This window comes from Chionomys nivalis, chromosome 12 (genome assembly GCF_950005125.1).
Source record: "Chionomys nivalis chromosome 12, mChiNiv1.1, whole genome shotgun sequence".
NCBI classification, from domain to species: Eukaryota; Metazoa; Chordata; class Mammalia; order Rodentia; family Cricetidae; genus Chionomys; species Chionomys nivalis.
This window is the reverse complement of record NC_080097.1, coordinates 35,262,839-35,277,600: the sequence shown is the minus strand read 5'-3', so window position 1 is coordinate 35,277,600 and position 14,762 is coordinate 35,262,839. Positions and strand designations below refer to the sequence as shown.

The following is a 14,762-nucleotide window of genomic DNA, read 5'->3' as shown; positions in this document are numbered from 1 at the left end:
TAAAGAGTGAGTGGCATTGGGTAAACTATGTGTCCTCTAAGGGACAGTTCTAAGTCTTTTCAGCATTTGACAGGAATAAAAACTTGTTTTATTTCATGAAGGACTTTTCTTCCTAAGCATCGAGAAAGCTCAAGCACGGTGGTAGTGCCCATCCCTACCCCCGTTCCCTTGTTTTCCCCTCAGATTTCATCCTTTTTCTCTATTGTGTTTTCTTATGATCTACATTAATTACCTCTAGATATGAGCTGCCTTGGGCTATCAGGGCCTTGAGTGGTTGACCAAGCTAGATGTAATCAGATGTAGTCTGATGTTATTTTTAAAACTGCATTAATCATAGTCTTGTTTTTGTCTTTCTTTTGTATTCGTTGGCATGTTGCTTTTAACAAGGACTGTATCTATTTGAAAGTCCAAGGAAATCTCTTTCCTAATATAGCAAGATTAAATTTACATATCACAGGAGAGGCCGTGTGTATCTACTATCCAGTAGAAGGCCACTGTATCTGTAAATGGTTAACCTTAAACTTATTTTTTTAAAAAACTTTAAAAAGAAGCTTTTATTTATTTTGTAGCATGTGCCTTACAGAAACCTTAAACTTATGAATATCATCTCCATATAAGTACCTCCCTGTTTCATAAGTAACTATTTATGGCCACATTTTACTACTGTTTTCAACTAAGGCAGGTTTGTACAAGACTGGGCCTGCCAGCAGCAGGTCTGGATCAGGAGGGACTCATGATAAAGCACTGACTACTGGAGGATGTGGGCGAAGGGAGAGTTATTGTCTCCAGCTGTTTATCCCCTGGTGACCCCACCAGGTTCCAGTGGGCGTTCCAGCCGGCGTTCCAGCCTTGTGGCCACACGGATAGCCTGGTCGGAATCAGTGAGAATTTGGGAAGGAAGAGATGGTAATAGAGAAGGACAGGAGATGAGAGTAAGCAGAATGCTTGTGTATGTAGGTGAAAATGTCAGTGAACAAATTTAATCAATAAAAGAAAAGTATGCTCTTGATGATGTCAAAAGTCTTCACTTGAAAAGTATCTAATCTCAGTCGGGTATTTCTATCCACACCTTTAATCCCAACACTCCAGAGGCAGAGGCAGTTGGAGCTCTTATGATTTGGGACTTCCAGGCCAGCAAAGACTGCATACCGAGACCCTCTATGTCTCCAAAATAAAATTAAAAAAAACTTATTCAGTAATATTATTTGTATCTTATTAATAAATTACCATTTAGTTGTACTTCCAGGTCACCCCTGTGTTTAAAATGCTGAGGAAATCTGTGTCCGTTGCCTCTCCCGAGCACTCTGTTTTCTGATCTCATGTTTGACTCGCAGTCCGAGTGTTCTGTGCATACCGATTGCAGGTGCGGGAAGAGGGGTCATCTTTTGAAGCTCTTAGGCTTCTCTTTTTCTTTCGCCCTCAGGTTTGACTGTATTTTTCTAAGAAAAAAACTACCATAAATCTCTCAAAATGTATCTCATTAAAATACCTTGAAAATAAATATCTTTAATATGTTTTGCTCCTCAGTGAATTAGAACATAGCTTTGTACACTTTACAAACAACATGGCAGAGCAAATTCCATTTGCTCTCCAGAGACCAGCCCTCTCCTCAGAGGCTAATTCCCCATAGCTGCCCCCAACTGAACTTAGCCCCCCACGGGGTTTTCCTCATTTTAACAAAGTCCTGGTCTGTTCATAATTTAATTATTTTTATTGCATCTGGAGTTATTTCTTAAGCCAACTACTGCATATTAACAAGTTCGACTTCAAAAAGGACTTAAATTACGTTAATGAAAATTGGTTTAGCATACTATTTCTTTGTGCCATGCACTACTGACATAAACTTTGATAGAAAACTGTACTTTGTAGACTAGTAAGAAGCAGGAACAATTGGTGATAGCACAAGCACCAACAATTAGCTAAACATTTATTAATTGACTTGAGCATTACCAGTAGCTAGAAAGCCATCTCTGTTAAAAGTTGGACTAAGGAAGCTGGCTGAGATGAGGTTTAGCTTTTTTTCTCCCTAGTGTGGTTGAAATTGTTGACTCTAAACTTTTATTAGCTTATATTCAAAGCTGTTTTTGAAAGGAACAAGTCAAAACAGTTTGGAAATTGCTGTATTCTCTTCAGGTCATTGTTTTGTATGTGTAGGATTAACATGCTTGATCCAAGATACTCATAATGAGGAGCAATGATTTAAATCTAATACTCTGAAAGAAATTCATTGTATCATCGCTAGGAATCTTTTCTGTGCTGTATGCAGCACAGCAAGTGTCTGGTTATTTACTGATTTTACTGTTAGTTTATTTACTTAAAAGTTTATAATGAGATGTCATAGAAATCCAGCTCTTCTCTTACTATATTAGGTACCATGCAGAGCAGAGTACATTCTCCCTCCAACACGCACACACGCACGCACACACGCACGCACACAGCGCATCAGGCACATTACTGGACTAAGTACAAATCAACCAGAGTTGCATGCTTACTCTGTCTACTTGTTTTACTAGCCTTTACTCTCCCTCGGATGTGCCAGATGAAAGTATCGATAGCACAGCAGCGTGAACACTGACTTTGTTCTATAATCTTCTCTTTCAGAGCCAAGTCCCCTGAAAGTCAGGTTTCCCATTTGCACTTCCCCTCATCATAGTCGACTTCGGAGATCATGGGATGTGTGCTTATTTCCTAAACAACAAAACCTCGCATGCTTTTCTCTTCCACCACTGAGTCTTTAATAAAATGAAATTTGACAAGTTGTATACTATCAGATTTCAAGCATTTATAGAGCAATTTCATTTGCCTTTTAAAAAATAGAATTTACTGATGGAAGGTGCTATAAGCACTGTCTTTGTTCAGTAACTGACTCTCCATCCACTGACAGTGATGCAGGAGTTTCTTGTTCCTTTTTGGTACTGGAAGGTGTCAAGTTGTTGCCCTTGAAACATGTGAGAGCCGAGGTGAGAAATCAGCATGCCGCTGGAAGAATCTGTGTGAACGAGTATTTCTCCTTTCCCTACCCACCCTCTCCTCTGGTGCTAGAATATTAATGTGAATTTAAGTCAGCTAATGAAACTTGTTCTTAACTTACTCAAAACTGGAAATTAATTGTCATCAAAAGATAGATTAAAAAGTGACTGGCAGAAATTTGATATACAACAGCATACTATAATGTCTCACAAAAAATTTTGAAAAGTGCCAGTTACTTGCCAGAATATATTTTTCACTCTTCTTTACATTGCCTAGGGTATTTTAATTAGATTTTTAATAAAGACAAAACCATGACTCATTGGAATGTATTCTTTGTGACGTGGAGGAAGCAGTGAACTCTGGGGTCAAACCATGATCATTGGAGATGGCAAAGGGTCAAAATAGACCAGAGCTAAGGGGTTAACACAAGAAACCAACCCATTGCCTGTCATATTAGAGAACTCTTTCTGACAAGCTGTAAGTAAGACAAAGTCTAGGGATTAGAAAGATTCATGATTCTATTGCCCATGTATCTGATCCAGCCCTGGTACATGAAACCTGTTATAGAGAAGTTACCTGCTACTATAGAAAGTCTAGCTTCAGCTCGCCTGGAATAAAGGATGGACGTAAACCATGAACCCCGAGTCATGAACTGCGACTAGTCAGCCCCAAGTATACCTCCTGACATCACTGTTTTCTCTAAGATAGACTTGAAGGCCATCAGTACCATTCCTTGCCTCCTACATGCACATGAAAAATTTTTAAGCTTGCAGTAAAGTTTGGCATTTTGGGTTTAAGTTTCATAGGTATATTACAGAACCATGGTGTGAAGTCTTCAATACAGGCAGTGTCTTATACACAGCTGGAGAGTTGTTGCTTATTTCGAGTAAGCAGCAGGGTTCTTTGTTTTATTTATTTATTTATTTATTTATTTATTTATTTATTTATTTATTTAAGATTTCTGCCTTCTCCCCGCCACCACCTCCCATTTCCCTCCCCCTCCCCCATCAAGTCCCCCTCCCTCATCATCCCTAAGAGTAATCTGGGTTCCCTGCCCTGTGGGAAGTCCAAGGACCACCCACCTCCATCCAGGTCTAGTAAGGTGAGCATCCAAACTGCCTAGGCTCCCACAAAGCCAGTACGTGCAGTAGGATCAAAAACCCATTGCCATTGTTCTTGAGTTCTCAGTAGTCCTCATTGTCCATTATGTTCAGCAAGTCCGGTTTTATCCCATGCTTTTTCAGACCCAGGCCAGCTGGCCTTGGTGAGTTCCTGATAGAACATCCCCATTGTCTCAGTGTGTGGGTGCACCCCTCACGGTCCTGAGTTCCTTGCTCGTGCTCCAGCAGGGTTCTTTGAAAGATCTCTTTGGACTCTTAGAGATATCGGTTACATTTTATTTTATGTGATTTCATTGTGTAGCATGGTCAGATTGACCATAGACCTTTTCATTATTAAGATACAATGTGTGTAGAATGTAAAGACATACAGTTGCTTACCCTGAAAATGTTAGAACTTACCTATATATTGTCCACAACACTGCACATGGCTGATAGGAACTTTACTGCTCATCAGAAAAGAGACTCGGAGCATAGATAACTAACTCAATGTTAACATTTTTCAAGACCCTCAGCTTAAAGGAAGGCAAGACAAATAGTAAAAGAATAGCTTTGAAATAACATGGTACAAAGCCTTGGATTTCATCTCCAAATCTTCAAAATCCTGTGAAGTCATTGTGTTCATCAAGGAGTGTGAAAGTCTGGCCTTTGCCCCAGATGGCAGATTGGGCGGAATGAATGTTCATAGATAAATCAGCCAGGGTAACAAACTGATCATCAAGTTTTATGTAGCATAAACATTCTTTGTAATATATAGAATATAAACATACAGTGAAACCATTACACTGGGGTTGGGGAGGAGATTTGGCAGCTCTATTAATTTCTAAACCCTTCAGACTTATCCTGTCAACAGAATGTTCATGATGGCTGAACTTACTCATTGCTTTGTTTTTTTTTTGGGGGGGGGGAAGCAGGATGATGAACAAATTCAAAGATTTACTCATTATTTATACATGTTCAAACATTGGTTTATTTCTGTCCTGACTAAGACGTGTTTGGTTTGACTTAAGGGACACCACGGTGCAGACGCTGACCCTGCAGCCCTCCGTGAAAGATGGACTGATTGTGTATGAAGACTCACCTCTGGTCAGTGAGCCGATGATACAGATGATTTAAAGTGTGTTTTGATTGTTCCTGTAGCTCAGCCTATGGGTGGGTCAGTTATCTGAGCACGAGCATGTATTATTTTAGGTGCGAGTTTCTGTATAACTGGAGTACTGCCTGCATCGTTTTAGATATGTTTCTCTATCAAAATGAGATTATTGGGAAAGTAGCAAGCTCTCCTACTGCATTTCCCTCCTAAGATACTCAGGGACTGGCAGGGATCCTCTGCTTGTTTTCTGGGGCTTCTTAAAAGTCTGTTGCTCTAAACTAACAGAACATTAGCCTGTGTCTTGAGAAGCTGAGAGGAACTGACTCCCACTCCAGACTCGGATCTAAGCCTGACCACAGAGTGGCTCAGCAGGCACCTGTCATGGCGCTGTCATGGGCCAGGCCCCAAGGCTGGGGACTTTGGGATCTGTGCCAAAAGTCTCCAGGGTTGAGCCCAGCTCTTCTTTGAACAGAGATGTGTTACAGATAGGAGCCATATCTTTTCTGTTTTTTAATTTAGCTCATTTTTACCCTAAATTAAAAAACGCTTATCAAGTCTTTGAGAATACAGGTATGTATTGTGATAAAAGAAGCATCCTTTATCGATTTGTTTCCGTAAAATCATTAGTTAGCCGTGTGCAGCCAGAACAATTTTATATGGTCCACTAGGTTGTAGGTTATTAGTATCTCTTTTAGAAAAAAGTTTTGGGTTTATGTTGAAATGTCTAGAGATCTCCTACCTGCCTCCTTAAGAGCGTGAGGAGAAGCCTGGCAAGGGCAGGGTGAGTCTACAGCCTCATCCTTCTTCTCAGGTCCCCCTCCCATGGTCACCCGAGACCTGGAGCGCTTGTCTCTCTTTCTCCCTTCCCATCCAGACGGTCTATATGCTCTCCATAAGATTTGTCTAATACTTTTACCTGCACGTTTCCATGCCCATTTCAACCACTTTCCCAAACTGTTTGTTCTGTGTGTTCTGCCAAGTTCAGGACCCTGAAGCGGAGCTCCGTGCTCCGTTTTCATCACATCAGAACTCACACGTGTGTAGTTCTGCCCTCTTACTTGGGGAGGTGAGGTGCATATTTCCTGGTCTGGCAACCCATTGCTTAGCAGTAGGAACCCAGTCTCCCTTGCTGTGCCTTTCCTGACATTTACTGTCCTAGAGACGTATAGGCTCTCCATCTTCACTCTTCCCCAGATGCAGTCTGTCCATCGATTTTCTTTGCCTTGAATGACCACCTCCTCCGATCAAAGGGTGACAGTATTTGACGATCTGTAACGAGCAGTTTCCAAACTGTACAGCGACTGTTACATCTCACTCCTCTGCTCTCTGTGGCACTTCATCTACTTTGTCCTTGAAGTCTCCCCTGGGCTAAGGTGTAAGATGGGGCCGGGAATGTTGTTAGTAACTCTGTGATGCTGCTGTTGCTGATGGCTGCTGTGCCTGTAACTTACAGCTAGCTGTGGCAAATTCAAAGCAGTGAGTGATGTGCTTTTAATAATGGTTACTTTGGTTCTTTTGTTGCTCCTGTCTTCAAAGGTTAAAGCGGTAAAGATGGGTCATATTCTAGTAGTAGATGAGGCAGACAAAGCACCAACAAATGTCACCTGCATTTTGAAAACTCTGGTAGAAAATGGAGAAATGATTCTAGCAGATGGGAGGCGCATTGTTGCACGTAAGTAGCAAAAAGCAACATTTTCCTTCATGTGTATAGTTTTTACATCTCTAGTATGTGTATCTCTAGTTCTCACTTATAAATAAGCAATAAGCTTAAGTTCATTGCAAACTTAATTGTATTGACAATCATTTCTAAAAATAGCACCTAAATATAGCCTTGTTGATCTCAGGGTTTTGTTTGTTTTTTGGGTTGGTTATGTTTGATTTTTTTGTTTGGCTTGGTTTGTTTTTGTTTTTTCTTTTTGTTTTTGGTGCTGAGAGTAGAATTGGGGCTTCAGTCGTGGATTCAGATACTCTGTCACTAACCTATGTCCACACAGTTACTCTGTCACTAACCTCTGTCCACACAGTTACTCTGTCACTAACCTCTGTCCACACAGTTACTCTGTCACTAACCTCTGTCCACAGTTACTCTGTCACTAACCTATGTCCACACAGTTACTCTGTCACTAACCTATGTCCACACAGTTACTCTGTCACTAACCTCTGTCCACACAGTTACTCTGTCACTAACCTCTGTCCACACAGTTACTCTGTCACTAACCTATGTCCACAATCCCCAGTTTCCCTTTTATATGATCAGTCTTTGAAATTTTCAGTAGTAGAAAGTGAGAAAAGTCAGCTTTATGCTTTTCTACCCTAAAAATGCCATCCTTGACTCTTTATACCTGTTTTTCAAATATTTGTATGTGATTCTATTATTAAATTGCTATCTTGAAATTCTAGCCTGTTTCTCTTTCTCACATTATTAAAATTTGCTTTTATTGTTGGCTCAGTACAATTAAAAATCACTGAATGTAGGCTAGAGAGATGGATCAATAGTTAAGAGTACTTGCTGAATGCCTGGTAGTGGTGGCACACGCCTTTAATCCCAGCACTTGGGAGGCAGAGACAGAAGATCTGTGTGAGTTCAAGGCCAACCTGATCTACAAGAGCTAGTTCCAGAATAGGCTCCAAAAACTACACAGAGAAACAAAGAGTACTTGCTGCTCTTCCAGACAACTAGGTTCCATTCCCAGCACTCACATGTTGGCTCACAACCGTCTGCAACTCCAGTTCCAGGAAATCCATTGTTGTCTTCTGGCCTCCACTGGCACACATATGTGGTACATACGTTCAAGCAAAATGCTGCAGATATTTAAAAATCATTGGATGTTTTATTTAATTTTTATGTATGTGTGTATACATTTGTAAATGTTTATTTGTGATATATATCATATATCAATCACTCAGAAGGGATTGTTCTCTGCTTTGAATTTTCTTTTCTTCCTCTCCAAACTCAGAAATACTATTCTTTTAGTAGATATTGCTGGGGGGCGGGGATAAATCCATCAGTATTATCTTAGTTTGGATTTCTATTGCTCTGATAAAACAGTATGATCAAAAGCAACTTTGGGAAGAGGTTTGTTTTAGCTTAGAGTTTACAACTCTGAGGTCACACTCTATCGCTGGAGGAGGCCATGGCAGGAACTGAAGGTAGAGGTCATTCAGGAATATCGCTTATTGATTTGTTCTTGTAGCTTGCTCAGTTTGATTTTGTATATGCCCCAGGACTCCCTGCCTAGGAGAGGCATTACCCACAAAGGGCTAAACCCTGCCACATCAGTCATTAATCAAGAACATGCCCCCACAGACTTGCCTATAGGCGATCTTATGGAGACATGTTCTCAGCTGAGGGCCCCTCTTCCCAGGTGACTGACTCTATCTTGTGTCAAGTTTACCAAAAAACAAACCCAAACCTAGCCAGTGAAGGTATATATAGAACTGCAAGGCATTTTAAGTTTTCCGAATATGTGCAAGATGCTGATTTCAATTTTTTGTCTCTTGAAAAGACCTGGAAGTTTATAGCTAGCCATAGAAAATACATAGCCAGCACCATAAGTTTTGAAGAATGTATATGAAGTGGCCCCATAGGAAGGTCAGCACAGCAGAGGTGTTCCTCTTCAGGGGTCTGCTCAACACCGTCAACAGCTGACTAACATTTCACTTTCCACAGCTCAGGGGGAAGACGAGTCACCTTAGCCTGAGTACTGTCCCTTCCCAGGCTCCCTCACACTCCCCAGGGTCCGAACTCAGCCTGCGTCTTTGCTCTGAAGACTACAGAACACAGAAATGGTTCAGCAAGGGGAGGAAGGGCTGCCTGGACAGAAGCTGTGACCAAGCCCTGTCTGGCCTCTGTGATTTTGAAGGATAGCTTAGAAGTAGAGCATAACAATTTTCAAACGCCCGTGATTTTTTTCTGGTGTTCCGGATTGAACGAGAGCCTCACTGATGTCACTCATATGTCCTCCCACAGCCTGTAGATGACAGTTGAATCAGGAACACCTATGCCATTTTGAGCGGAGTTTCATAAACCACCTGTTTCGTTTTTCAGGTGCTGCTAATGTGGATGGAAGAGAAAATGTTGTCGTGATTCATCCTGACTTTCGGATGGTCGTTCTGGCCAACAGGCCTGGCTTCCCTTTCTTGGGCAATGATTTCTTTGGCACTTTAGGTAAAAACAGTAACTATAATGGTAACAACAATAGTTCCACAGCAATGCTATAGTGTCTGCTGTTACTCACATTCCTTCATAACCAGCTGTGGGGGAGGGAGAGCTTTTGATACTCCCAGGGGTTATTTTCTGCAGTCACTTAGCTAATGAGTGGCGGAGCTGGACTGTGTGTCTGTGTCTGACTCAGCGCCTCTCTTCTTAAGCAGTTGCACTGTACTTTGCTGTTTAATGCTCCATAGTGAGTGGCTGTTAGTGTCTCCTATCACCTCCTTTCAAAAGGCCATGGCCAGCTGGGCAGAGACTGGTTCCTACTGAGTAGGGAGGCCCTGGAGGATGCATCATCATCATCATCATCAACAACAACAACTTAGGTGGATTCCCCTTCTCTGGAATCTCATATACAGTACAAAGCAGGCCCAGACTCCTGTTAGGATCTTGATCTGGCAATTCCACGTAAGGGTTTTGTCCCAGCGGTTTACCTGTGCAGCCATTTGAGTACAAGGATAGTCAGCATAATACTGTGTACGATATAGAATGAGAGCAACCCACTGTCTCTCCACGGGAGACCAAAATAAGAAACTCTGTGTCTGGATCATAGAGTAGTGTGCCGCTACTCAGAGAAATGAGGTAAGTAATCATGCTGAATTGAAAATCAGTCCCCAGAATATTAATTGAATCAGTAAGTCATGGAAATGAGTACAGTAGTCTGCTCCATACATTTTAGGAGGAACAGCTGTATGTGCTCATGCTATTTATGCAGCTTTTATTTTAGATTCCTGCAGTAATGCTGCTCTTGCAAATGTGCTCATGTGACCACTCTAGAGCAAGCCTATGGTTTTCTCTAGTGTGGAAAAGTAGGGGTTCTTTGCTGGTTGTTCATAGCCACTGCCACTCTGCGGCTCCCCTTTTCACACCCATTCTGAGGGCTACAGTGATGCTCACTGTCCATTCTGTCCCCGTCCGCCCGCACCTTGTGCCACTAGTCTCTCTCATTCCCCATCTACTCCTTTGTCCTTGACACCCATGCCAGCCTTCCCCCTCCCCCCCTCCCCCCACCCCTCCCATCTTCCTCTTCTCACTCCACTTTCCCCTCCTACTTCCCTGCTGTTTCCCCTCTCCCCACAGTGGTTGCTGGACAACTTTGGTCTTCTAAATCCCTAACCTCTTGGCACCTTACATATTTTTTAATTAATTCATTAATTTATTTATTTTGACATAGCATCTCTCTGGTCACCTACTTTTTTTTGTCAGCTACTATTAAAAGCACTCAGCAGCTGTCTGTTCAGAAGCTGCAGTGGCTAATATTGATAATTGTGAGATAATTTGGAATGTGTTTTAAGAGTCAGTAAGATTTCCTGGTAGATGGTAAGACATGTAAGAGAAAAAAGAAGCTCAAGAAAAATGTTATTGTCAAGAACATTGGCGTCATTATCATAAATAAAGGGGATTAAAAAGAAATATCCATTCAGTGAGTCCTCATATTGGGGAATTATTAGATCCAAGTTAAGACAAGTTGGAAATAAGTGTTCGGCAGGGAATTGAACAGTCTGGCTGCAGAGAAATTCATGGCAATAACAGTTATTTAAGTGATACTGTGAAATGATATGCTTTGATTTTACCAAGGGAATGAGTATATATATAGATAAAAGAAGACCAGAACATTCTATGAAGGAGTCAATGTAGAAATTGAGGAAAGGTCATCAATGTGAGAAAAAGCCCAGAAAGCATTGAGGAAGGATCAGACATCAAGTAAGGACAGGAGAGTGACTAACTGTGGCAAGTGTCCTAAGCACCACTGATGCTAAGACACAGCCAGGGAACCCATCACCAGGTTTAGTCATGGACTGGGTTTAGTCAAGAATTGTTTCTGTTGGATGATTCAGATCCAATTAGAACTGACTTGAGAGGGGCGAAGAAGAAATGAATGTTGGAACTGCAGCTTTCTGAACAGACAGCTGCTGAGCGCTTCTAACAGTAGCTGACAAAAAAAGTAGCTGACCAGAGAGATGCTGTGTCAAAATAAATAAATAAATAAATGGATGGATGGATGGATGGATGGATGGATGGATGGATGGATGGATGAATGAATAAAGTAAAAAAAAAAAACTAATGTTTTAGTGCTGGGATTAAAGGCATGCGCCACCATCGCCCGGCATCCTGCCACAATTTTATGTTAGGAAACACCATACTCTGATCAAAAGCAAATGAGGAATTATGTCTCCTACTGAAAGTAGTAGTCATAGTAGTCGTAGTGAGAGAAGAAGTCAGTATGTAAAGCTGACCAGTGGAGGATAGGAGTGATCACAATCAGCTTGGATTAATGTCAGACCATCAGATCCTATCTCAAAACACTTAAGGAAAATCAGTGGTCAGTGAGTCAATATTTGTGCTTGTGTTATTCAAGCCCCAGTTTTCCCAGGAAAGCATGAAGGAAACTAATCCCTGATCCTGCATTGGGATGCTGTGCAGAAGGACCTGAGCTTAGGTAACATCCTGCAATAAGCATGCCTATCCATGCTCCAGAGAGACTGCCTTCCAAAGTTATAGATCTGTAACAGTTTGGTCAGAGCCTCTTCAAGCAAAATGAACAGCAGTGCTGCATGGGCATTTGTAGGGCATTTGTCGCCCTACACCAGTAATTCCTGACCTGTAGGTCACAACCCCTTTTGGGAGTCAAACAACTCTTTCCCAGGGGTCACCTAAGACCAATGGAAAACACAGACATTTACATTATGATTCATAAAATTAGTTAGGAAGTAGCAGTGAAAATAATTTCACCACAATATGAGGAACTGTGTTAAAGGGTTGCAGCATTAGAAAGTTTGAGGAGCACTGGTGTACACCCTCTGCAGTTTGTTCTTGACAACTGTTGGAGGCTGTGGAAATATATGGCATATGGCAATTAATAATTCAGATGTCAACCCACCAGAAGAGTGACTCTGATGAAGGTTGATCCTGTCCAGCCAAGGCCTATAGGACATCGACTATGGAAACTGTTGTTTACATTTGCTAAAGCAGCTTAGTGTCTCCGCAGTACCTGCACTGTAGTGTGTAATCTCATGTGATGTGTATATGCAGTCTCATGATTATATCTCAATCTTACGGGCACATATATCTGTGGGTGGTCAGGAAGATGATTTTTCATTTAGCTATATTATATATATATATATATATATATATATATATATATATATATATATATATATATATCTCTTTGTCCCATGAGGACTATAGACTCTAAAAGCCTGCTATGTTCCTTTTGCTGAGACTAACTGCACACTGTTAGCTGACTTTCACCTCAAAGCAAGTTTGAAATAGACTAAAGGCATTTTGTAAACAGATCATAAAACTTTTACAGCTATGCACAAGATCAGAGTCAAAGATGTTGCTACACAAAGCACCCTAAAAAAAGCATGCCAATTCTTCGCTTGCCAGTCTGCTGAGAGTAGACCCTTATCTCAAAGTTTATCACTGGGCACAGTGCCCCCCTCCCTGGTCTGGTCACGGTCTTCTGTAACCTTGGAACCTTGTATTGTCATGGCAATGGGCTCAACTCCTTATTGCTTACTCTAAAAATGTACTTTTGACCAGTGAGAGATAACTCTTGTAATTTTTTAAATCACTTCAAAGCTCCTGTAAGAAGAAAGTTTCGAGGCTAGAAAGAGAAAAGGCTGGGAGGAATCAGAAGTAGGGCAGGACAGTTAGAATAGAACCTGAACAATAAAGAGACTGATTGGGAAAAGCACAGAGTGGGAGAGTTCATTCTTTTGCCCTCAGATACCCTAAGAAAAAAATTCCTTTTGCCTACTGTAGTGTCCAGTCTAAACCCTGAAGAGGTCCTTAGGACTGGACCCCAAAGGACCTCGATAGATAGCAGTCTACTCTTCTGGTTAAAAAAAAAAAATCCCTGTCTTCCCATTTCACTCTGCACGTAAGCTCATCTCCCAGATGCTGAGCCTGTGTTCAGTGAATTCAGTATCCTTTGTGATGTTTCCCACATCCTCTCTCCAAACTTCCCTGCCTCGCTCTTTTATATGCCATTTATACTTGCTTTAGAGTCTTTACCTTCTCAGTGGGGCCCCGTGGCTGCCCTCTTCCACAACCCCTTCTCCTGTCATGTTCTGTACTTTCTCAACAGAACATAAATTCCACGAGGATGAGGACTTTTTAATCGTTGGTGCATATTACCTCAGGTTGTACTTGGTGTCTGGAAGATGTTTAGTAATCATTTGATGACTGCATGGTAGGCCCAATACCTTTTTACATTCAGGATAACTTTCATTTTCTTTCTTTATTTTAATTATTTATTTATTTATTAAAGATTTCTGCCTTCTCCCCGCCACCACCTCCCATTTCCCTCCCCCTCCCCCATCAAGTCCCCCTCCCTCATCATCCCTAAGAGTAATCTGGGTTCCCTGCCCTGTGGGAAGTCCAAGGACCACCCAGCTCCATCCAGGTCTATGAAGGTGAGCATCCAAACTGTCTAGGCTCCCACAAAGCCATTACGTGCAGTAGGATCATTTGTGCAACCACTTTGGATAACTTTCATTTTCAATGAAAAAACAAAGCTGCCTTGAATGTTTGAATTTGAAAATGTCAGTTTGTGAGATGAAGCTTGAAGCCGTGATGCTCTGTTTTGTTAGTTTTAACTATACACAGCACTCCTACATTTGCACAGAAAATAACTGTTTGCCCACATTGTTCCTAAATCAGAATAAGGGCTTGTTGCTGCTGGTCTAGACTGAACCGTTACCACTGACTGCTTCGGCAGGGACAGAGTAGTCTATCTCACAGGAAACATTATTCAGGAGCATAACCTTTAGTAGAAGTAAACTCATGCAGAATAAGCCACATGTCACTCAGTTATTTTTTTCTGGTTCAGGCATTTTCTTTCTTGTCTGTAAAATCCTATTGTTAGATGGACTTTCTATGATTTGCTGAGCATCTACTGGTTCTTTAAACCACCATTACATTTTGTTGTGTACATCACAGTGGATTGACTACTCACTGAATGTGATTCTTCTCCTTTCTGTAGGTGACATCTTTAGCTGTCATGCCATTGATAACCCCAAACCCCATTCAGAGCTTGAGATGCTCAAACAGTATGGCCCAAATGTGCCTGAACCCATCCTTCAGAAGCTTGTGGCGGCCTTTGGAGAGCTGAGGAGCTTGGCTGACCAAGGGATTATTAACTATCCTTATTCTACCAGAGAAGTTGTCAACATTGTCAAACATTTACAGGTATGGTATACATCTGTGCAAAGGTGACTAGATGAAACCACTGTATCTTCAAGATTATATAGTTTATGACTGGTGTTTCCATTTTGTAATAGGTCAAGTCAGATAACCTGATATGAAGTATGCATAACATAAATCTTGAAGTCATTATTTTAGTCTTTGAATTGGCTTTAGC

General features: G+C 41.4%; 1 protein-coding gene across 2 annotated transcripts in view; it reads left to right on the top strand.

The window, feature by feature from the left end:
• Vwa8 (von Willebrand factor A domain containing 8) overlaps positions 1–14,762 on the top strand; it is a 320,343-nt gene that overhangs the window by 177,651 nt on the left and 127,930 nt on the right. For both annotated transcript variants that reach the window (XM_057786174.1, XM_057786175.1), the window contains 4 exons: positions 5,099–5,174; positions 6,718–6,853; positions 9,230–9,349; positions 14,385–14,590. In XM_057786174.1, coding sequence (XP_057642157.1) covers positions 5,099–5,174; positions 6,718–6,853; positions 9,230–9,349; positions 14,385–14,590 — 538 coding nt within the window. The remainder of the gene's footprint in view (positions 1–5,098; positions 5,175–6,717; positions 6,854–9,229; positions 9,350–14,384; positions 14,591–14,762) is intronic.